The following is a 24,418-nucleotide window of genomic DNA, read 5'->3' on the forward strand; positions in this document are numbered from 1 at the left end:
TGTAACAAACTCTATGTGCTCTCTTTCAGACTCTAACCTTGAAAACTGGCTCAGAGTTTATCTGTTCTTTCTTTCTAGGTGAAACGACTAAAGGAGCTACATCCATTAACATTTACTTTTCCTTCCCATAGAAAATACTCCTGGATCAGTGCTTCTTTGTTCTTTTTGTGTCTCTGCTCTGTTCTCTCAAACCCCCAGTCGGTCGTGGCAGATGGCCGCTCACACTGAGCCTGGTTCTGGTTCTGCTGGAGGTTTCTTCCTGTTGAAAGGGAGTTTTTCCTCTCCGCTGTCGCTACATGCATGCTCAGTATGAGTCAACGCCAGTGACTGTCCACTGTCTCTACATGCTCATCCGAGAGGAGGGAATGCTGCAAGTCACTGACTGGATGCAATCTGCTGGGTTTCCTTAGATAGAAAAACTTTTTATCCAATTTGAATAAAAAGCTAACTCCGACTGCACTGTTCAATGGTTAGGATTAATTAGAATGTATGTACCTGACGTTTGTGAAGTGCCTTGAGACAACATGTGTTGTGAATTGGCGCTACATAAATAAAACTGAATTGAATTGAATTTCAAAATTAATTACCTTAAAAATAAGTCATTTTACATTTATTTTCCCTAAATTACTGTGTTTATTGCATGAAAACTGTGTGTTCCCATTGATCACTGGGAACACACAGTGTGATCACTCTTCAGAATGACAAGAGAACACTTCCAGATTTCACTCATCGAATTTCATCAAGATCTGATGTTGAATTTCAAAATTAAAGCCCGCAAATGTTAGACATTTGCCATCTATATTTTACAAAGTTGCCGAATATATTCATGATTTCCTGTTTTATTGTCCAGTCATTTGTAATATCTTAGCACTTGAAATATATTTTAAGGATGACTATATACAATGGTCACACCTATTGCAGTCCAGAATCTAAACAGCTGAATGAGTAGTTCAGAAAACAGGGCAAACGCCACTCAATTGCTGTCCATCTTGGGTCACCATGAGCCTCCCGTAATCACTTTCAGGTCAGCCTAGGAATAGGTACATTCCCTTTCCGTTGTAAATTTGTTTTCCGAAATGTAAAATTGTTTTGGGAGTTGTAAAAGTGTTTCTTGTCTTGTTAAATTGTTTTCTGAAATGTTAATTTGTCTCTTGCTTTTTAAAAGTGTTTCAGATTTTGTAATGCTGGTTTGCACCTCCTGGCTACCATAACAAAGATATCATTGCCTTGCAAAAACAAAAAAAGGGAAAATTTTACTAAAAGATAGGAGAAAAACTGCATGTTTATAGAGATCCAGTTGGAGGCATACAGTGCCTTGTAAAAGTATACACCTCCTTTGGTGTTTTACCTATATTGTTACATTCCAACCTATAATTTCAATGCTTTTTTAAATTTATTTTATGTGATGAATCTGTACAGAATAGTCTAATTTGATGAAGTGAAATGAGAAAAATATACCTAAAAAAAAAAGAAAAAACTGAACATTTACATGTGCTTAAATATCCACTCTTTTTGCAATAAAGCCCTGTTAGAAAAATTTATATAAGTTATAATTGTTTAGTTTAAACTAGGTTTATGTTTTAAGTTCTACTCTGGTTAAGATGACTCCTGTGATTGTTTTTCAGTGTGTAAAAGGGAGTAGAGAGTTAAGGAATGTGGTCTGGAGTGGATCAATCCCTGGACATGACATGCTTATATCATATATGGGAATGACCACTCTTCTAAGTTGAAATCTCTGTAAGAATTGGCTGAACCGATTCCCGCTTTTTACTTGTAAGAATGTGAGTTGTAAATAAAAGGTTTGTGCAAGGCCTTCTCCCGGTGTGTGAGAAGGAACTCGCTGTTTAGCAGAGGACTGGCTCTCACCCTTGCAAGTCAAACTTACTTGCAACGGTAAGTTTGACTTGCCCTTGCAAGTAAGTTTGCAAGGGCAAGTGTCTTATTTTGCACTGATCTGTAATTATCAGCTTTTTAACTCTAACAAGCCCCTACAAAGTTCAGGTGCAATCAGTTACCTTTAACAGTCACATAATTTGTGAAATTAATTCAACCTGTGTGTAATCTGGCTGTCACATCTTTGATGTTCCCCCAGAGCACTATCAAATCTATCATTTTCAAATGTAAAGCACATAATACCACAACAAATCTGCCAAGAGAGCACCGCCCACCAACTGTGCTCACTGACTGGGCAAGGAGGGCATTAATCAGAGAGGCAGCACAGAGACCAAGGTAATCCTGAAGGAATTCCAGAGTTCCACAGCAGAGACTAGAGTATCTGTCCATAGGACCACAATAAGCCTTATACTCCATAGAGCTAGGCATTATGGAAGACTAGCCAGAAAAAAAGCCATCACTTATTAAAAACAGGAAGGTATGTTTTGAGTGTGGGCAACTTCCCAGATGTATGGAGGAAGGTGATCAGATGAAACTAAACCTTTAACTTTTAGCCACCAAGGAAAACTATGTTTGACACAAAGCCAACACATCCGATCCCCACAAGAATACCATACCTACAGTGAAACAAGGTGGTGGCAACATCATGATGTGGGTATGTCTTTTTTAGCAGCAGGGACAGGGAAACTGGTCACAGGAAAGGTGCCAAACCTGTGTTAATTTGCTTGTGATTTGAGACTGCAAGGTCCACATTCTAGCAGGACAATAAACTGAAACATACTACTAAAGCAATCCCATTGGCAAGATGTGGCAAGCTCATAGAGACAGCGAATCTTCAAAGTTGTAGGCATGTTCTATAAATCAAATAGTGCAAACTCTCCAACAATCCTTTTTAAATTCTAGGTTGTAAGGTAACAATAAATGAAAAATGCCAAGGGAGGTGAATACTTTTGCAAGGCACTGTTGTTCACACGTTAAGGTTGGTTTAAAAGTTAAAATAGCGTGAACGGGAGCGGCACTGGCACAGCGGTAAAGCATGTGGTCCATGTACAGAGACTCGTTGGCAAAGACAGAAAGCAGATCTGTACTGCATGTCTTCCCCCCTCTTCATCCCTTTTCCTGTCTGCCTACTTTCAAAGAAAATGTGACAAAATAAAGGCCCTTAGATCCACTGAAAAAAAAAAAAAAAAACAGCAGAAAAACGTTAAAATGGCTTTTTGCCAAAGAAAGAGTAACCTATGAACAAATTCCTTGTGGTGGTTAAAGACCATCAAATGAGTGCAAAAGACCTGCAATAAGACTTGGTGGCAGCAGGCATTAAGATTTCGGTTTCCATTGTAAAGGACATTTTCAACGCTGAAGGACTCCATGCTCTAACTCCAAGACATACACCACTACTGACCCAGAAGCACAAGAAAGATCAGCTCCAATGTTCTCCCAACTACAGTACATAAATAAATTATGGGACTATGAATCAATGCCATGTCTAGAGAAGAATGAATGAAACATGCACATAAATGAACATGCCTGCAGTGAAGCATGATGATGGTTCAGTGATGTTCAGGGGCTGCCTTGCTTCTTGTGGAACTGGAAACCTGGGGCATGTGAAGGACAGGATGGATTTAATAAAGTATCAGTTACTCTGGGGAGAAAATTATGCGGTCTGTGATGAAGTTGAAGATTTTGTCATCGTTGTACCTTCAAACAGGACAATAATCTAAAACATAGCTTAAACTCCACTGAGGCTTGGTGTCAAATGGCTTTCTGGAATATACTAGAGTCGCCATTACTTGAACTCTATTGAAGATCTAAATGGTGGGTTTGAAAAAGCCAGTTGCAGTACGCAAACCCAAGAATATTAATGATCTGGAGACCTTTACCCAATAGGAGTGGGCTAAGATTCAACATCAATGCTGAGAGAAGCTGGTGTCTGGCTATGAATCATGTTTGCATAGCAAATGGCTGCTGTACCTACTACGAAGGATGCTTGTCCTGCAGGTGTAGAATAACTTTGAGACGCTAGTAGTCAATACAAGGGGCTTCTTGTGTTAAATGGAGAAACGACTTGTGGCAGTTGTTGAGATGTTTAAATTGTTCTTGTTTGAAACGTTTGCAAACAGCATTTTTATGATTTGCCAGTAAACCCAATTTGCTTTCCAAATTAGTCAATAGATTTTACCTCCCTAGGTAGTATGCAGGCTACATTTGTGTCAATTCTAAATGTCCAACAAATCTCAAGTGTCTTCTTGTAATGGGAGAGCAGTGCCTTTTTTCTGGATTCCTCTAAAATAATTTATCTACACACACTCCTTCATAAGGGTGAGTTCAGCTGTTATCAGCTGCATATAAGCTATATCACATAATTTAATTCTTTCATTTTTTATCCACTCCTCACCATAATTTTTAAAAGTCAAAATGTACATTGAGAGTGTTGCCTGTCTGCTGAGTTCTACCTTCACCACACAGTTAAGAGTGTTGAATTAACTCACTTATACATAATAATAATACACCCTTCCATATGTTGATCACCTACCTCATTCTCCAAGATAATAAAACTCTTTCACTTATTACCAACTTCAGGATGGCTATACACCCTTTCATTCTGAGGAGGATGGGCACATGGTGCTAATCCTCATCCAGCAGCACTAATGAAGTTTAACACTAATTCAAAATAAATCTGATTTATAACCAGCAATGAGGACCAAGAGTGCATTCTGGTGAGATCTTAGTAGGGATCCAAAATGCTAACACTAAGTGTTACAGTGTAAACTGCCTTGAGACAAGAATGTTGTGACTCACTGCTACCTAAATAAACTGAATTAACCTGCATTAAAGAGTATTTAGGGCCTTGATGAACTCATTAAGTCTCACCTACCCAACAAGCAGAATTAGCAGAGCAGAACTATTTCATGACTTCAACAGATACGCCACTTACAAGATGAATGGCATATCAATCTGAGGAACACAGTTGAGACCCTCATGTTCCAGTGCTTCACTGGGGCTAGAGCTTATTAAGCACCAGTTCTTTCTGTGTCCACTGAGACAAACTCTAACCCTGGCCCCAAAAACACTGATTCCAACCCAGCACCTGTTCAATGATTGACCGAAGAAAATAACAATTTTCATCAGAAGCCAAAGATAGGCTTATGGGGAACAGCAGCTAATCAAAATGTTGTGAATGCCATGTTTAAAAGTCTGGAGTTTAGCTATGTTTTTGTCTGGTCAAATAAAGAAAAAAGAGGATTGGGTGGCGGACGAAGGTGGAGACCTCAGCGGCCCGATCCCCGGATGCTTAGGCTGGCTCTAGGGACGTGGAATGTCACCTCGCTGGGGGGGAAGGAGCCTGAGCTTGTGCGGGAGGTCGAGAGATATCGACTAGAAATAGTCGGGCTCGCCTCCACGCACAGCGTGGGCTCTGGAACCCATCTCCTTGAGAGGGGTTGGACTCTCTTCTACTCTGGAGTGGCCCACGGGGAGAGACGGCGGGCTGGTGTGGGTTTGCTTGTTGCCCCCCAGCTCAGCCGTCTCGTGTTGGGGTTTACCCCAGTGGATGAGAGGGTTGTATCCCTGCGCCTTCGGGTTGGGGAGAGGTCTCTGACTATCATTTCAGCCTACGGGCCGAGTGGTAGTGCAGAGTACCCGGCCTTCTTGGCGTCCCTGTCGGGGGTGCTGGATAGTGCCCCTCCCGGGGACTCCATTATTCTGCTGGGGGACTTCAACGCCCACATGGGGAACGACAGTGACACCTGGAGAGGCGTGATCGGGAGGAATGGCCTCCCCGATCTGAATCCGCGTGGTGTTTTGTTATTGGACTTCTGTGCTAGTCACGGATTGTCCATAACGAACACCATGTTCAAACATAAGGGTGTCCATCAGTGCACTTGGCACCAGGACACCCTAGGCAGGAGGTCGATGATCGACTTTGTTGTCATATCATCAGACCTTCAGCCGCATGTTTTGGACACTCGGGTGAAGAGAGGGGCTGAGCTGTCCACTGATCACCACCTGGTGGTGAGTTGGATCCGCTGGAGGAGGAGAAAGCCGGACAGACTTGGCAGGCCCTTGCGCATAGTGAGGGTCTGCTGGGAACGCCTGGTGGAGCCCTCGGCCAGGGATGTATTCAACTCCCACCTCCAGGAGAGCTTCGACCAGATCCCGGGGGATGTTGGAGACATAGAGTCCGAGTGGACCATGTTCTCCGCATCTATTGTCGATGCTGCTGCCTGTAGCTGCGGCCGTAAGGTCTGGACACCGGCAGTAAGGGATGCTGTCAAGCTGAAGAAGGAGTCCTATCGCCTGTGGTTGGCTTGTGGGACTCCTGAGTCGGCTGACGGGTACCGTGAGGCCAAGCGTGCGGCGGCCCGGGCTGTGGCAGAGGCAAAAACCCGGGCCTGGGAGGAGTTCGGTGAGGCCATGGAGAAGGACTACCGGTTGGCCTCGAAGTGATTCTGGCAAACCGTCCGGCGCCTCAGGAGGGGGAAGCAGTGCTTCGCCATCACTGTTTATAGTGGGGGCGGGAGACTGCTGACCTCGACTGAGGACATTATCAGGCGTTGGAAGGAGTACTTCGAGGATCTTCTCAATCCTACCATCACGCATTCCGTGGTGGAAACAGGCTGGGGACTCGGGGTTGGACTCTTTCATCACCCAGGCTGAAGTCACCGAGGTGGTTAAAAAGCTCCGCGGTGGCATGGGGTGGATGAGATCCGCCCTGAGTACCTCAAGTCTCTGGATGTTGTAGGGCTGTCATGGTTGACACGCCTCTTCAACATTGCGTGGCGGTCGGGGACAGTGCCTCTGGACTGGCAGACTGGGGTGGTGGTCCCCCTACATAAGAAGGGTGACCAGAGGCTGTGTTCCAACTACAGGGTGATCACACTCCTCAGCCTCCCTGGTAAGGCCTACGCCAGTGTATTGGAGAGGAGAGTCCGACCGATAGTCGAACCTCGGCTTCAGGAGGAGCAGTGTGGTTTTCGTCCCGGCCGTGGAACACTGGACCAGCTCTATACCCTCTACATGGTGCTCGAGGGTTCATGGGAGTTTGCCCAACCGGTTCACATGTGTTTTGTGGACCTGGAGAAGGCATTCGACTGTGTCCCTCGTGATGCCCTGTGGGGGTTGCTCCAGGAGTATGGAATCGGGGGCCCTTTATTAGGGGCCATCCGGTCCCTGTACGAGCGGAGCAGGAGTTTGGTTACACATTGCCGGCACTAAGTCGAACCTGTTCCCGGTGCATGTTAGACTCCGGCAGGGCTGCCCTTTGTCACCGGTCCTGTTCATAACTTTTATGGACAGGATTTCTAGACGCAGCCAAGGGCCGGAGGGGGTCTGGTTTGGGGACCAGTGGATTTCGTCTCTTCTTTTTGCGGATGACGTGGTCCTGCTGGCCCCCTCTAGCCAAGACCTACAGCATGCGCTGTGGCGGTTCGCAGCCGAGTTTGAAGCGGCTGGGATGAGGATCAGCTCCTCCAAGTCCGAGGCCATGGTACTCGACCGGAAAAGGGTGGCTTGTCCTCTTCAGGTTGGAGGGGAGTTCCTGCCTCAAGTGGAGGAGTTTAAGTATCTCGGGGTCTTGTTCACAAATGAGGGAAGAATGGAGCGGGAGATCGACAGACCGATCGGTGCGGCTGCCACAGTAATGGGGGCACTGTGCCGGTCCGTTGTGGTGAAGAGAGAGCTGAGCCGAAAAGCAAAGCTCTCAATGTACCGGTCGGTCTACGTTCCTACCCTCACCTATGGCCATGAACATTGGGTCATGACCGAAAGAACGAGATCCCGGATACAAGCGGCTGAAATGAGCTTCCTCCATAGGGTGGCCGGGCACTCCCTTAGAGATAGGGTGAGGAGCTCGGCCATCCGGGAGGGGCTCGGAGTAGAGCCGTTGCTCCTCCACATCGAGAGGAGCCAGTTGAGGTGGCTCGGGCATCTATACCGGATGCCTCCTGGACGCCTTCCTCGGGAGGTGTTCCAGGCACGTCCCACCGGGAGGCGGTCGGCCCAGGACACTGTGGAGGGGCTATGTCTCTCGGCTGGCCTGGGAATGCCTTGGGCTCCCTCTGGAGGAACTGGAGGGGGTGTCTGGAGAGAGGGGCGTCTGGGCGTCTCTGCTGAGTCTGCTGCCCCCGCGACCCGGTCCCGGATAAGCGGAAGACGACGAGTACGAGGAAAAAAAAAAAAAATAAAATTAATAAATAAAAAAAAAAAAAAAAAATATATATATATATATATATATATATGTTGTGCTTCAGTGAGAATTTGCATCAGAATAACATAACCTGAGTGTCTTGTATCTTCCTGTATCTTTCTTGTGAAATCCCCCTTGATGGAATTTTAGTCGATCATGTGTGGCTTACAGCTGTGCTCACAGCTCATTATATTACCATGAATCAATAAATGGCATTTCTGACGGAGTTCTTTAACACTGTAGGCCGTTTAATATCTTCAGGTGGTGTTTGTCAATCTTGTTCTAAAGGCTGGATTTAACCCCAATTTTCCAGCTGCTGGTGTGGATGAGAAATCAGTTGATTAGGATTGTGAAACATTCATAAGCACCACTGGTTTAAAACAGTGTTAAGACTGAGGTGGTAATATTTGGGCATCTGTTTGCAGGAATAATGGAATAGATAATAGTATCTACATGGTTAAATTGTCTCCATATAATATAATACTTCACAAAAATACACAAACAAAACTGAATTACACATTTTATTATGTAATTATGTGTTCAGACTTTGTTCTTGGGTGGTAGAAAAGCAAACAGCTGCTTTTACAGAACCATTTAGAACTGGCTCTCACACCACCCCTGATTAACAACTGGAACCTCTTTTGTGGAACAGCCCCATATTTACTACACTGCATTACTATTAAGTAAAACATGAGGATCCAGATAACTTTCTAAAGAATTTGCTGTAACATATGCTGTCTTTTATATGTCTTCTTAACACAGTGAATTTCAATCAATCAAAGGCTCTCTGGTGCATGTGGAGAGAGAAGACTAGCCTGTTTGGTCAAAAGAGGTGCTACTGTACCTTAAATAACTGAAGAAGTTAATGTTTGTTCTGGCAGAAAGGTAACACTCCACCTTTGCATAGGGGTTGCATAGCCAAAAACCACTGTGACTAAACACTTTCCAACAAACCAAGCACCAACAATGCTTGTGAGTATCAGAACTGGACCATGGAGCAATGCAAGAATGTGGCCTCGGTTAATGAATCCTATTTACTTTTACAGTACATGGATGGGTGCATGTGCACCAGTTACCTGGAGAAAATATGGTACCAGTATGAACTGTGAGAAGCAGCTTTGCCAACAGAGCCAGTGGCATATTTTGGGTAATGTTCTGATGGGGAAACCTCAGGTCTTGCCATCCATGTGAATTTCACTTTGACATGTTCCACCTGCCTTAGCACTGATGCAGATCATGAACACTCTTTCATGGAACCAGTAAACCCCAATGGCTGTTGCCTCTTTGCAAAACAGTGGCTCATGAATCTTTCGAGGAGCACAACGATTAATTTCAGGTGTTGACTTGGACTCAAAATTCCCCAATTTTCAAACCAATCAAGTATCTGTGAGGTGTGCTGGAAAAACAAGTCAAATTAATGGAGCTTCACTTCACAACTTAAAGAACCTTTCAAACATCTCAGTATCACATACCCCTGCAAATGTTCAGGGGTCTAGTGGAACCATGTCTTGATGGATCAGGGCAGCAAAAGGATAGACAACTTTCGCTTAGGGAGGTGGTCATAGTACATGAACTTTGTAATTGGGTTTTACACTTTTTTGAGCACAGTCCTGAGAACTTGCCATAAGAAATGTGATGTAGAAAACTGAGTTGCTTTATAAACAAAATGTCCCTAAAGCATCACTCATATCCTTCGTAGTACACCCTCAATCCTCAACATACCTCAACATATACTTTGTCCTGATATTTCCTACTTAACATTCCAAAAATGTATTTGTTTTTCTTTGTATTTTCTTTGTTTGAAATTACTTAATAAAGCCATCTCAGTTTGTCTACACTGCTACTAACCTGCTCCAAAACATCCCTAATTACCTCAAAATATAGCAAATCAATCAGTGTGCCAATTTTTTATTTTATTTCTATGCTACTTAAAGCAAAAGTAAAGCCGTATTAGCATTCAATAGGAAATGAAATAAAGTGTTAATGACATTATAATGGTCCAAATGCAAACCTTCTCTGTCATCACTTTCCCTGCCCTCTGTCTGTATTTTCCACTGTCCTCTTATTTCACTGTGCATAAGATGTTCCTAGGCTGCAGGTTAAGGGCAGTGAATGTGTAGCCTTCAGGCAATAACACCCTGAAAATGTGAGGGTTTAAAAAACAAAGTTATCCGATTACATCATATCACATCTCCTCTCCTTTCCCAGCCCAGAGTGTCAAAGAGCAGCTGTATGTGTCTGTGTGTGTTTTAACCAGGAGCCTCAGAAACACAAGTACCACATATACAAAGCAAAATGTGCAAATCAGAAGCTATTGCCTTCACAACATTTGAAGACAGAGACAGCGAAATGGAGAGGACCCATAACTTTGACTGTAAATGCTACGGGAGAAGAAAGGAGAATTCTTCACTGGGATACAGTCCTGTAGCCGCAAACTTTCTCAAGAGCTCATGTACAACATTTAGCAGCAGAAAGGGACATGAGAATCATCGGACATCTTGAAGCAAACCGGCATACAGTCGAAACTTCAGCGATGACAACATCCACCAAGAAGACACCAATTAAAAGAAAACACGCCAAGACAACTTATTTGATCGGAGGCATTGAAGTCTGCAGGCATACCTTTCAGTTTCCCATGGGCTGTGATTGACAACTTAAAAAAAAACTATTACGATGCATCATAATGAAAATTAATCATGCATTTTTAGGGAAGCGGACAAGTTCATGTAAACCTGACCAGTCAAATATTAAAAGCTGAGGGAAATATTTTCTTTGTTTCCACTGTTCAGAATTTTGACAAAATTTCCCATTCAGAAACACTTATTCGAAAGGTGTAAACTATTGGCCCATAGCTCTATTCTTACCTGCATTCTGATCAGACAAACACATTGATCACCAACACCCAACCTGCTATCTTATTGTCCCACCTATTGAGTGATTGATTGCTGCAACCTGGAAAACTGGTTAAATTTGTTTGTATTTTAAAATGGACCATAAAACACTTTACTTGAAAAGTTCCTTTAAAAAACAAATGGAACAATTAAAAAGAGCAACAACATATATCAGCATGTTAATTTCAGATCAAGATGCAGTCACGGTGCAATTTGCAGACACAAATAACATAATAAAAAAAAGAAATAACTTAAACAGTTGACCGTTCTTAATTTTGTAAAGTGTTTTAAATAAAGTTTTTTACTTAGTTTTGCTTGTGTGTGTTACCATTAAATTTGGTGTTGTAATTGTTTGGAAAGTTAAACAATATGAAATGCACACAAATATTGTTATGCATTGCTAAAAATATCTTTACATAGAAAAATAGCGCCGTGAGTTCAATGACAGTGCAGTCAGTTGCATTGGACCTTCTCTTGACAAACATTGTTGAGGTGGTGGGGGTGGCGGTGTTGCAGCAAGCTATACAAACTTATTCAAATTAACAGCTTTTGTTACCGCCCAGCATCCAGGGTGATTCTAACAAAAGTTTGAAGCCTGTTTTTTAAAGTACTTTGGAAATACCAACATTCATATGGTCATATTTTCTTCAATTCTTTTTCGATTTCCACACGTTTGACACCATTGGAAAGCTTGGAGTCCACTCTTTCAGGGCCTGTAAATAACTCAAAGTGACCCTGAGTAGACTTATTCCTGGTTTTGGCATGGCCTGTCACATAGCAGAAAATGTAAAATCTTTACTTAATTTGGGGATATTTGGATATTTAAGGGTGTGTAGCCTTTTAAGGAATTTGAAAACAATTTTTTCTCACAGCACAACTTTTCAGGGGAACGACTTTTTATTTTGCATTAGAAAAGATAAGCTAAACAACATAGATAAGCTTACAGAGTTTTAGGATATTTGAAGCATTTTCTGGACAATAATAACAGTGAAGTCAATGGCTGGAATGACCAGTTATTAAACTGAGCTGTTTTTTTTTTATCTATGCTAAAAAAGCAGTATTATATTATTGCTGCAACATAATAATTTCTTTACACATAATACACAGCTAGATGATGTATGCCGGTGATTTAGTCACATAAATGGGATAATCTATCCATATGGGAATCAGGGCTAAATGTGTATTTATCCTATATATTTGATTTAATACTTGTTTAATACTACAGATACTATGGTTACTTAATTATATTTTATCTGGGTATTGCCTTTTCATATGCCTTGAAGCTCTATTGCCCTTTGTTTGCAAAATGGACAAAACATGAGATTGGTTGCTTCTATCAGTCAATAAAATGCTTCAATTCTCTTTTAGCCAAACTCTTTGGCAGTTTGTAAACTCTTCAGCTCCTGCGAGGCTTCTTGCTGGTAGCTTGGCTTCATGTAGGTGTCTTCTAGTTGTCAGAGTATATACATATCTTCTTCGATTACGCTGGAGTTTTGTTTTTTGTTTTTTTAACTTTTGGATATTCTGTGATCCACTTAAGTAATAGTTTTTCATTTTCTTCCAAATATTTCTAGTTTTGGTTTTCATTTTAAAGCATTCAAGGTCATCTAAGCAGATCAAACTTTTATTTTCTGCTCTTCTTGATATATTTTCTTCTCTTCAGTCAAATCTTTGGTGAAAGTACAATGTACAGTTTTTCTGAACACTGTCTGGAACGGATCATTTTACAAAGAGGATTGCAACATATCCAACTTATACAACATTTGCTGGGCTGCTAGATATTATAACAAAACTGTTATTCATATCCATATAATCCTGTTAAAACATTATCTGTTAGATTAGGTTTTTCCTATCTATTAACATTCCTGTCCAGAACCTGTGACTATTATTAATCAGACCACAGGACCAATCACTAAACACTTAAAAAAATTAATGTGCCAATAAACTTATCTAAAGTATCATAGCAGAATTTATGTTCTGCTTCATTTTCGTGCTTCCTTGAAGTGTAAGAGAAAAAAGAACTGGTTGCATAAAGTTTCTTGAATGACAGATGAGAAAAAAATAAAATCTGCTGTGTTTCACTTCAATTTATTCATAAAGGGAAAAAACAACATCTGGATGAGGAAAAAGGCAGATATGAAACCTAAAATAATAAGCTCCAGCAGAAGTCATTTCTCTGTGAAAAGACTGTTCCAAATAGCACACACTGATTGCTCTTGACTAAGTATGTATCTATCCATGCAACTAAAATAATTTCTTAGCATGAGATAATCCTACAGTCCAAGGAAAAATTAATTCTTACAGAAGTATTTCTCCTGTTTAGTCAGACAAATCTGTTTAAATACGGTCCAATCTCATTATTTCTTTACTTTAACATAGTAAAACACAGTAAACATAGTCATTCTGTCTCCAGAACATCTTTCATGAAATTTTAATATATTTGTCTGCTTGTCTCTCAGTTTGTCACTGCTGCTAGCTAACATCTGTGCTGTTAGATGACATTACATGTGATGAGACAAGGAAACAATTGAGGTAAAACTTACCCAGAGACAGTTAAAATACATACTGGGTATAGAACACTGTTAAAATACCAGCTTACTATGAGAAAAATGTGACTATTATTAATCATTTCAAAACTATGTCCACCTGTAATATGACACCCTATATTGCCAAAAGTATTTGCTCAGCCATTTAAATCATTGAACCCAGCTGCTTGATCCACTTCAGTGGTCACAGGTTTATTAGTTCCTGCACCTTGGCATACAGTCTGCTTCTACAAACATTTGTGAAGAATGCGTCGCTCTCAGGTGGTCAGTAAATTCCAATGTGAATTCAAGCAAAGACTCCGAACCAAGCCTTCTTGTCCAACATCAGTGTCTGATGCACTGCTGGAAAAACAAAAAAAACAAAAACCAAATAACACTTTTTGGAAAGCCTTTCCAGAAAGTGTAAAACTGTTGTTCCAATATTGAACATCCATAAGTGTGGCAAATACTTTTGGCAATGTAGTCCATGTCCTGTACAACTAACAATTAACAAAAAAACTAACAAATCTATTTGGAGAGGAAAAATATAACAAGGAGTTGAGGCAAAGTGGCCACAGTTGTGTGCACACTCTTAAGCTAAATCTTTGTTGAAGCACCTTTTGATTTAATTTTAGCCCTCAGTTTTTTGGGTTACACACATAAAATAATTATAATGAATCCGATTAACCAGAAATGAAGTTTAACTATCAAAGTCCAATCATTCTGAAATTTGCACTTTTCCATTTGTTAGCCAAAGCCATGATTTGCTGAGCAACAGCAAAAGTTCCCAAGGACTTAATTGTACAATCATTGTCTAAGAAAGGTCAACACAACTAACACACAGGACATTACCAAAAAGAACATCATATCCACAATGTTGGCAGCAACATAATCTGGGGTTACTTTTCTTCAGACAGAACAGGAGTTTCAGCGGAGTGTCAAAATAAGGTGAGATGTATGTAAAAACGAACAGTTCCAAATGAGTGTTATAATGAAAATGCTACTAATCAACAAACCCCAATGAGTAGAGAAACCAACCAATTTTAGAACTAACAGACAGAAACAAATAAATCATCATCAATATGTAGCATGTGTGGGTTTAAAAGATGATATGGGAGTTTGTTTGACACTTTTATTTATAAATGTGAGATAATAGATAAATTTGTGCAAACCTAAGTGATGACAATCAATACATTAATTGTTACAGTTCAGAAATCTTTACTTTGCGCACAACGTTTTGGTTGGAAACATATGTAAAATCTGATAAATTTGTGTGCTACTTCTTAATAAAAGTACCCCAGCAAACAGGCCACATTTAAGGATAAAGACCTAGTCATTGGAAAAAGAAATGTCAAGACAGTCTTGGGAAAAACTACGTACACCACACACTCTTAGAACAACTTTTTCTGTGATACTTTGACTGTCTCAGATAGTCAAAGGGTATGTTATCTCAGTCACTGCATCAATTTGCGGTTGATGCAATGACTGTGAGGTGCTCAGCTCATTTGGCTGCAAAGTATGCCATAATTACTAATTTTCTGTTTGCTCTTATTAAACAAGCATTATAGCCAAACATCTCTACAGGTTTCAGCTGTCCAAAAAACGGTGTATGTGGTTTATTCAAATGCAACTTTGGAAATCCAAACCAGTTTTTTTTTTTCTTCTTAGAAATCCTTCCAAACAAAACAATAATGTTCTGTCTTTTTCTTTTTAACATGTAACATCCTAACTGAACCATATGGAGTCTGATATTGAGATCTTGGGTTGTTTTTGTAATTTCTCTGACCATTGTATGGTCTGATCTTGGGGTGAATTTGATGTAACAACCGATCCTAGGAAGATTGCCAAATAACTTCAGTGTGTTCCTAATGTGAATATTTTATTCACCTTAGATTCATGGACTTCTAATTGTTTGATACTGGTCAGATAACAATTTCCAGATTGATGGGTAGCACTGGCTGTCTAAGGCATTGCTGATATGTTTTCTTCCTAGGATTGTGTTAACATGAAAACCTGCATACATTGAAGCTGCAAATTCCTGCTTTATGAGAGGTAACTGAGGTCAGTTATTAAAGTGCATTTGTTAGCAGCATTTTAATGCTACATGCACTCAGATCCTATTGAATCAACAGGGGTGAACCTAATTCTTTTAATACTTTTCCATTTAGCTCATTTTTATTTATTAAATAATGACAGTTGTTTTTTTTTTTATACATGTGAGGTTAGACTTAAATAATTTTTAAACCCACTAAAGAGTAGATACTTTTTTTCCTGGCACATAAAATAATGGGATTGAAAGATGGTGTACATTCTTTTTACAATGATCTATTAAACTTAGTCTATTTTTTGAAAATTCTGACCCTTTTGTTAAAAGTTTTTTTTTTCTTTTTTTCTTTTTCTCTCAGTGGAAAACACGTGTTCTCTCCCTCCCTCCCTTCTGATCCCTAATTCTGCTTTTTGTCTGTGTTTTTCTCAGAGCCTCGCTTTTAAAATCCTCCAAACTTGTAAATTATGGATTTGGTCAGCTGGACTCTCAACGTAATTGACCAAATTTTTCGATGGGAAGACAGGGTAAAGGAGAACCCTCTTGTCCAGACGGGATGTTCTTCTCTGGATACACAATGGATTCTTGGCAGCAGTGGAAGATTGTGTGCCTGACTATGATGTCGGTCAAGGACGTAGAAAATGTGTACATATTTGGACTTTTCATAACAGGATTTCTGCTTTTTGGAGTTGGTGGTTACCTGGCTTATGGAGTGATTTGCAAAACGTGGGGAGCTGTTCAAAGCACTGTTGATGTTGGATGGAGGTTAAAGCATATTATCTTGGAGAAGTTGTACACTTGAGATCTGTGGAAAGTACCAGAAATTTGGCTATTTGGATTCGCAATTGAGACATACCAGTAAAACTCTTAAGGTAATTGGAAATTCACAAATGCCTTCTAAATCTGGGCCCCAATGTGGCCTTGGCAACTTTTGCTAACTGGCTAATGTTGAGAATTAAAATCATGTACTTTCATGCTATTAGTTTAGTTTGCATGTGGGAACATTAAACTGAGATTTAATATGAGTGAGCCTTGAGGAGGAATCACAGGGTCACAGCAGGAGTCAGGATGGAACAAGGGTGAAACAGAGGTTAGGAAGTTCTCTACAACTGCAAGCAGTAAATGCTGGTTGTAGGGACAATAAAGCAATAAACGTTGACCTTTAGGCATGGTATAGATACCCCAAGGGACCTTGGCTGATTTACAACACCAGACTGCATAAGGGGAAGGCACAGTCAGTAAGCTTTAAAGTAGATGATAAAGATGTTCTGGCAACTGTGATGAGTCAGATATCTGGGTAGAGACAGCCATGCTTTGCTGAAACCTGCGATCTCTCCGTAAGGCCTTACGTAATTATCTTTCTTTGTGTTATTCTGTATGTATTCATTTTGCATTGGAAATCATTGGACTTATTATCTTCCAAATTAAACTTGTGTTAATCTTAATTTCCTGCTCTTCATTTGTTCTTTCTCATGACATCCGGACTGGGTGAGGTTGAGGCCGCAAGGATATCAATGATAGCATTATTTTACCTCGACACTATCGACAAAATATTTCCTGGATGTTATATAAACACGACGCTCTTCCCCAGTACTCCCCTACCAGCTGTGTGCTGATAGGACTATGAGGCCGATTGAACACTTCCACCTCTCTTCTCAAGGACAATGGCGCTTCTATCAGTGTTGACAGTAATTCTTGCAAACACACTCAGACTTATATATATTTGTACCCTCAAGATTCCACCGTCCCCTTGCTAAATCTCTACTTATGTGTGTGTTGCTTACCCCTGCTGAGGTTTTCTGTACTACTTCAGACTGTATTCTGCTACAAATAGAGTCTGAAATAGGATTTTTTTTCCTCCTATTTTATTTTACCTAAATGTGTGATTTCATTACTTTTCATAGATTTTCAGATTTCTCCGGAGTATTACCAGTGAAAGCCAAATATTATTACTATCTGAAAATTTGTAATAAAGCTGTTTGTACACCAATGACCCAGCTTCTTTAGTTTCAGCACAAGACACTTACAACAGACTTTTAGATTGCTTAGAAGGATTCATAGTCTTTCAGATTTCTTAGGAGGATTGTATTACAACTATTTCATACCAGTAAAACCCAAACATAGTATTGAAAGTTTGGACTATAACTGTTTTATACCATTGATCCAGTTACGAAGGATTCATAGATTTTTAGTTTATTAGAAAGATTGGATTAGAACCAGCTCTTACCAGTAAACCCCCAAGGATTGTCATTTGATGTGTCTTTCTGTTTGATTTTCTGTATCATTGTGATGTTTTTCCTTATGTACAGCGCCTTGAGTGCCTTGTTGCTGGAAAGCGCTATATAAATAAACTTGACTAGACTTGACTTAAAAGTACAAGCCAGTAATTACACTTCTCTCCATACAAATCTCTAATATGTCTACAGAATATTAAACACAATTGTCACATCCTCCTTTACACAAGAGGAACAACTTTCAATATAGAGTTTTATCAAATAGGACACTCCTCAAGACCTACTTTTATATTCCATAGTAAAATCAGCATTTGCCTAGCTGCTATGTTGTTTTACTTTGAGTATTATGCAAACTTACTTGTGGAGGGCATCTATCTTGTCAGCTTTGATTCCCCTAAGCAGCTCTTCGAGCAGGTCCAAGCTTTCGGGCGAAGGAATAGTTTGACGTTTCGAAGATGTATTCGTGAACAACCCAACCAGGATTCCAAGGACAAAAATTCCCACCCCTGCAAGGACATACCTATGGACAAAAGCAGGGAGGTCTCAGTATATACCAGAAAATGGGTGAAGGAGTTGTGTCAGGTTAGATGACTTGATCTGAGCAATAATAACACACAAAAACAAATACTCAAATTAATGATAATACTCAAACGAAAAGTCTCTAAAAGGGAATTCAAATGAATGTTAATCATCTTAATTTGTTGTTTACATTTAAAAAAGTCATATATGACATGTGGAAAACCAAGCATTATGCTTCTACTATTGGAGGTGATATAGAATAATATTTCGTGTTGTGTCATATCCACAGGGCTGTGTGCGGGTTTATGTGTTTGCGTGTGCCTTCACCTCTTCTCATTACAGGGTGTGACTGGCATGGGTTTCCTAATTGCTGTTCCCCATCAAGTCCAATCAGCAGGAGCCTATAGAGTAGTAGGTTCCCTGAGGTAGATGCCAAACCGTTCTCACTCCCCTTTTGGTAATCAGCCCATTCAGTACTACAGCTTGAGTTATCAATTTACTCTGCTTACCTCCTTGTTGTCTTCTTCACAGTTAATGTCGCTTCCAGTCCATGGTTTTGTCTTGGATCTCACTCTACTGCCTCCTAGTCATGAGAATTCATTGGGGAACTCACTCTGGGAAACCCTCTGTCAATCTCCTCACCACTTCTCCAGCTGCCCTCTTGGATTCACTGTGTGGACTCCTTCACAGCTCAATCATCACCACTCACCTGCCCGTCCACCCTCCAATGTCCCACCACCATCTCCACCTTCATCCGGAACAGAGAACAAGGAATCATAACCAACCCGCTTCACTTACTACAACCCAGCAACCTCAGTTGCCATGTATATATTTACCTTCCTCTTGGAACTCAACCATCTCCGAAAACAGCAAGAAACTAACATCTCACATTCATTATGATTGTCCAAGTATCATTTCCCTCACCAACTCTTACCTCTCATTCCCAATCCTGTCCAGTAATTTTACCTGTACCCTGAAGAAAACGTACCTATTGTTGTCAACATTCAAAGCGCTCTAAGTTGTCCATAGTGGTCGCCTGCACAAGTGTCAGACTTGCCGACAAGAACCTGTGGCACAACTATGGACCACTCTCTGCGAACAAGGCATATTCCTCGATCATCACAATTCCTTATTAATAACTTATTACAACTCTTTAGCTCAATCCCTGGGTATTTTACACAAACAAATTCAACAGTTAACCTCCAGACTTTTGGATTCTAACTCCTCCATGTCTGCTCTCTTCACAGCTCATTCTGGCTCCTCCTTTGTTCCAGTTTTCTGGGACACTGTTTACCCCCTAATGAAACACGTTTCAAAGGAAATCAACTGTTGTCGGGGCTTCGTGCTCCAGTGTGTCCTGGTTTTTGGCAGTTCACCCCGCTGTTTCACTGAAGATGCTAGTAAGATCTCTTATGTAATCAGCCTTATTTAAGATAAGTCTTATGGGGGCAGAGGCAATTATTAATAAAAGGACCATCACTTATCAGACAGGACCACTCCTCTGTTGGGCCTGGTAACCCTTGGCTTCAGAAACACAATCTACATATAAACTGATCAGAATCACTCACAATCATGGAGCTCCAGTTGTTCAACCATGTACCTGCTTTCAGCTGTTCCATCTGTTCTTCCCAATTCCCCTAAGACCACCTCCTCTTTAGATATCTCAGTTGTTCCTCCTGAATATCACGAAATACAGTGGGTTTTTTGTAAAGATTTGGCTCTATCTCTCCCTCCACATTGTCACTTATGACAGTGCTATTGGCCTTCTTCCTGATGCTCCGCTTCCATCTGAGTGCCTTTATAATCTTAGATCTCCGCCATGCATACCATCTTGTCCGTATTCCTGAAGGCGATGGATGGAAAACTGCTTTCAAAATACATATTGTTAACTTCAAATATTTAGTCATGACTTTAAGTCTAACCAATAAACCTGCGGTCTTCCAAGCCCTCATTAATGATGTCCTCAGTCGCTTTCTTAACATCTTCCTATTCATTTACCTTGATGACATTCTGAGTTTCTCTAAGAGCTTGAACACAAACTCCACGTCAGACAGGTCCTCCAACAACTCCTGGAAAATTGCCTTTTCATGAAGACTGAAGTGGGCAAATTTCATAATGAATCTATCATTTTCCTGGCCATATATTTGAAGGTGGACAAGTAAAGACTAACCCAGATATATAAAACCAGTTCAGGATTGGCCCACACCCAGCACCCATACACAGCTCCAAAGTTTATTAAGTTGTCCTAACTTCTACAGATGCTTCATTAGGGAGTTAAGTTTGGTTGCAGCCCCACTCACTGCTCTCACCTCTAATAACAACCCTTTGTTTGCTCTGTTGAAGCTGAAAACTTGGAGGTTGTCCGCCACTACCCATTCTTGCCCATCCTGATTCTTCACCTTACTTCGTCTTAGAGGTGGATGCATCTGATTGTGGTGTTGGAACCATCCTGTCCCAAAGAACCTATCTGATGGTAAGCTCCATCCATGTGCAATCTTCTTCAAACACTTTTCTCCTACAGAGAGGAATTACAACATTAGAGACCTTGCGCTTCTGGCGATCAAACCGGGACTTGATGAGGGAAGGCACACTGGTTTGAAGTACCAGAACAACCCATCATTGTCCGGACGGATCACAAGAACAATTCATACTTGCAGTCAGCTAAACACCTCAACTCCCGGCAGTCCCATTGGTCCTCATTCATCTTACGTTTCAATTTCACCATCATCCACCACTGCAGTTCCCCTAACATCAAACCAAACGCTCTCCCCAGTTCTTCTCAGATGAACTAGAACTGGTGAAGTAGAATCCATTCTTCCCCAGTCATGCACCATAGGTTCTGTTTTCCTGGGCTCTGGAGAAGAAGTCTTCCAGGACAAACCAGATCCCAGAGGGGGACCCCCTGGTAATCTTTATCAATTCAAATTCAAAAATACTTTATTGATCCCCGAGGGGGAAATTAGAATTACAGTACAACCCATCCAGACACACAGCATGACACAAGACAAGGGGGACGGGTCACCGAGGCTTTGCTGTCCACTCACAGGCGGTGCCCTTGCTAGATGAGAAAGAAGGCCACATTAGGTAAGTAGAGGGAAAAAAGTCATATTTCACACTTTATCCTTAGCAGGATACAGTTTGAGATTGCAAAAAACCTCAGCACAAAGAAGCAACACGTATACAAAACAACATCATGCAGGGGATCCGGTGAAGGCGGTGTGAGGGGGTGCATATGTTTATCTTGGGCATGTGTGTGTGTGCATGTGAGTGTGTGCAAGTAAATCCATGAAGCACTGTCACAGAGGCCATTGTTCTTGACAGTACCTTGGAATGTTCATCAACCGGCCGTTCTGAGCAGGTCCACAGATGTCCTCAGGAAAGGGAGGGGGCAGTGGGAGCAGAGCATCTTGTTTACATAACATCCAGGAGAAGTTGAAGATAGCTGGCCATCCAAGGCCATACAGGGGACCCAGATTCAGATAACAAGAATTGTTTTGGGTCAGGCCGACGCTTAGTTTTCCATCTACCTTGAAAGTCTCGCTGGTGCTTCTCAATGGCGAATCCAAACAGCCAAATTCCAGGTCCTTTCCGCCAGATCCGAGCAAATAACTTTCTCCAAGATTTATCCCATTTCGCCCTTGAGTCCTGGAACTGCAACCTGCCTGCGATCCTGTGTAAGGATCATATCCAGTCTGCGATTCAGCTCACGTAACATCTCAGTCTGAGTGTTGACCGCTCTGCAGATCCCATCATACATGCCAGGCAGCCTTACAATGGCCAGAACACCTGCCAATGTTTTCCGAATTTCTCAATATGCCTGGTAACTGCCGACTCCAAAAAGCAGAAATCCTGTTATCAAACATCCAATTGTGTACACATCTTCGACATCCTCGACTGACATTATCGACAAACACAATCCTCCACTTCTGCCAGGAGTCCATCGTGTATCTGGAGAAAAATGTCCCGTCTGGACATGAGGGTTCCCTTTCACCCTGTCTTCAATTTTATCAATTGCATTGAGAGACCAGCTGACCAAATCCATAACTCAGAATTTTTGGAAGATATGCAAAGAGAGGCTCCAAAAAGAAAGACCAGACACAGAGCTGAAGCAGGGCAGATATGGAAGGGCGTGGGAGACAGAGAAAAAGCATCCTCCTCCACCAAGAGCAGAAAGAAAGAGATGTTCCATCTATTCCAAAGCCATCCATTCAGTGCGTACCAATAGTTTTTTCTAGAAACCCTGGAATCAGCCACTGGCCTCCTCCATCACCACCTCTGGTAGCCATCCCTCAATGAGAATGTTCAAGATTTCATTTCCATCTGTACCATCTGTGCCAGAACCAAAAGCTCCCATCGTCATCCGTCAGGCCTTCTCCAGCCACTTCCCAGCCGTCCATGGTCTCACATTGCTCTTGATTTTGTCGCTTGTCTCCCCAACTCCAGAAATACACCAGTCGTCCTCACCATCATTGACCGGTTCTTCGAGAGTTGTCCTCTCATCACTCTTTCCAAGCTTCCATCCTGTTGCTGAAATCGCCAGACTACTTATTCATCATGTCTTTAGACTTCATGGCATCCCTATTAAAATCTTCTCTGGTCATATTCCAAGTTCGTTGCTCAAGTTTGGAAAGACTTCTGTTCCGCCCTAGATGCCAAACCCCATCGCACATCAGGTTTGCACTGGCAAACTAATGTACAATGCAAATGTATGAATCAAGAATTAAGAACTCCACACACACTAGAGACTCACCAGCTACCTGGAGCCAATATCTCGCCTGGGAGGAGTAGGCACACAATTCACACATCTTTGCCACCACTGGCCTCATCATTCAAAGTTTCTCTTGGTTATCAGCCATCTTTCGTTCCATCTTCCTTCCCAGATTCCACATTTCTATCTGTTCACACCCATCTCCAACATTGCCAAAGAGTCTGGAAATATACCAAGACAGCTTTTTAAAGAACATCGGCTCAGAACAAGAATATAACAAATAAGAAATGCATCCCACATTTCATATACTCTGCAGGTGAGAAAGTCTGGTTATCAGGTATAGATTTTCCATTAAAATCCTGTTACAACGAAGCTCTCAACCAGGTTCCTAGGTCCCTTTATCATTGCCTCAACTCAAGCTTTCTGCTCACATCCACGTCCATCCCATCTTCCACATCTTACAAGTCAAGCCAGTTGTCTCATTGTGTTTGTTAATGCACCTCTTCTCATTACATTTTTTGACTGGCAGGTGGTTCCTCACAGTTGTTCTTCATCATATCCAATCAAGAGGAACATATATGCAAAGACAAGTGGGTTCCCTGAAGCAGATGCCAGACCTTTCTTTCTCAGAGTGGTAATCAGGCCTTCTAGTATTATAGCTCAAGTTATCTATTTTCCTTTGCTGACCCCCTTGTTACTTTCTTCGCAGTTACCCTTGCTTCCAGTCCAAAGTTCCATTCTGGATCTCACTCTGCTGCCTCCTAGTCATCAGAATACATTTGGAAACTCACTCTGGGAATCCTTCCATCAATCTCATCACTGCTTCTCCAGTTTCCCTCCTGGTTAACTTTTTTGACCCCACCACAGCTCCGTCAGTATCACTCACCTGCATGTCCACCATGCAATGCTCCACCCTCATCTCCACCTTCATCTGCAACAGAGTAGAATCATAACCAACTTGTATCACTCACCACATCCCAGCAACCTCCATTCCAGTGGATATATATATCCATGTTCCTCCTAAACTCTGCCATTTCCAGAAACAGTAAAAAACTAACATCTCACTATCTTAATTATTAACTGGGTATTGTTTCCCTCACTAACTCCTACCCCTCATTCCCAGTGCTGTTTTGGACCCATACCTGAACTCTGAACAAAACATTTACTTACCTTTTGTTGTCAATAAACCATTCAAACTGCTTGAAGTGTCAGGCCATAGTTGTTGCCTTCACAAAGGTCACACTTAACTTCAACATGACAAGTCAAAGATATTATATGAATATCTAGTGTTGTCATCATTCTCCTCGAAATGTTTTCCTTTACACTGAAGAACATTAAAGGGAAACATCTGAGGAACTGTATGTTTTACATGGAGTGTAAAGGCTAATATTTATTTCATAAGAAGTTACAAACTTCCCAG

The 24,418-nt window shown here is 41.4% G+C and overlaps 1 protein-coding gene across 1 annotated transcript in view; it reads right to left on the reverse strand.

The window, feature by feature from the left end:
- LOC124873382 (inactive N-acetylated-alpha-linked acidic dipeptidase-like protein 2) overlaps nt 1-24,418 on the reverse strand; it is a 677,436-nt gene that overhangs the window by 435,585 nt on the left and 217,433 nt on the right. The window contains exon 5 of the mRNA XM_047373999.1: nt 18,130-18,291. Within this exon, the coding sequence (XP_047229955.1) occupies nt 18,130-18,291 (162 nt within the window). The remainder of the gene's footprint in view (nt 1-18,129; nt 18,292-24,418) is intronic.

The sequence above is a fragment of the Girardinichthys multiradiatus genome, chromosome 9 (assembly GCF_021462225.1).
Source record: "Girardinichthys multiradiatus isolate DD_20200921_A chromosome 9, DD_fGirMul_XY1, whole genome shotgun sequence".
Taxonomy (NCBI): domain Eukaryota; kingdom Metazoa; phylum Chordata; class Actinopteri; order Cyprinodontiformes; family Goodeidae; genus Girardinichthys; species Girardinichthys multiradiatus.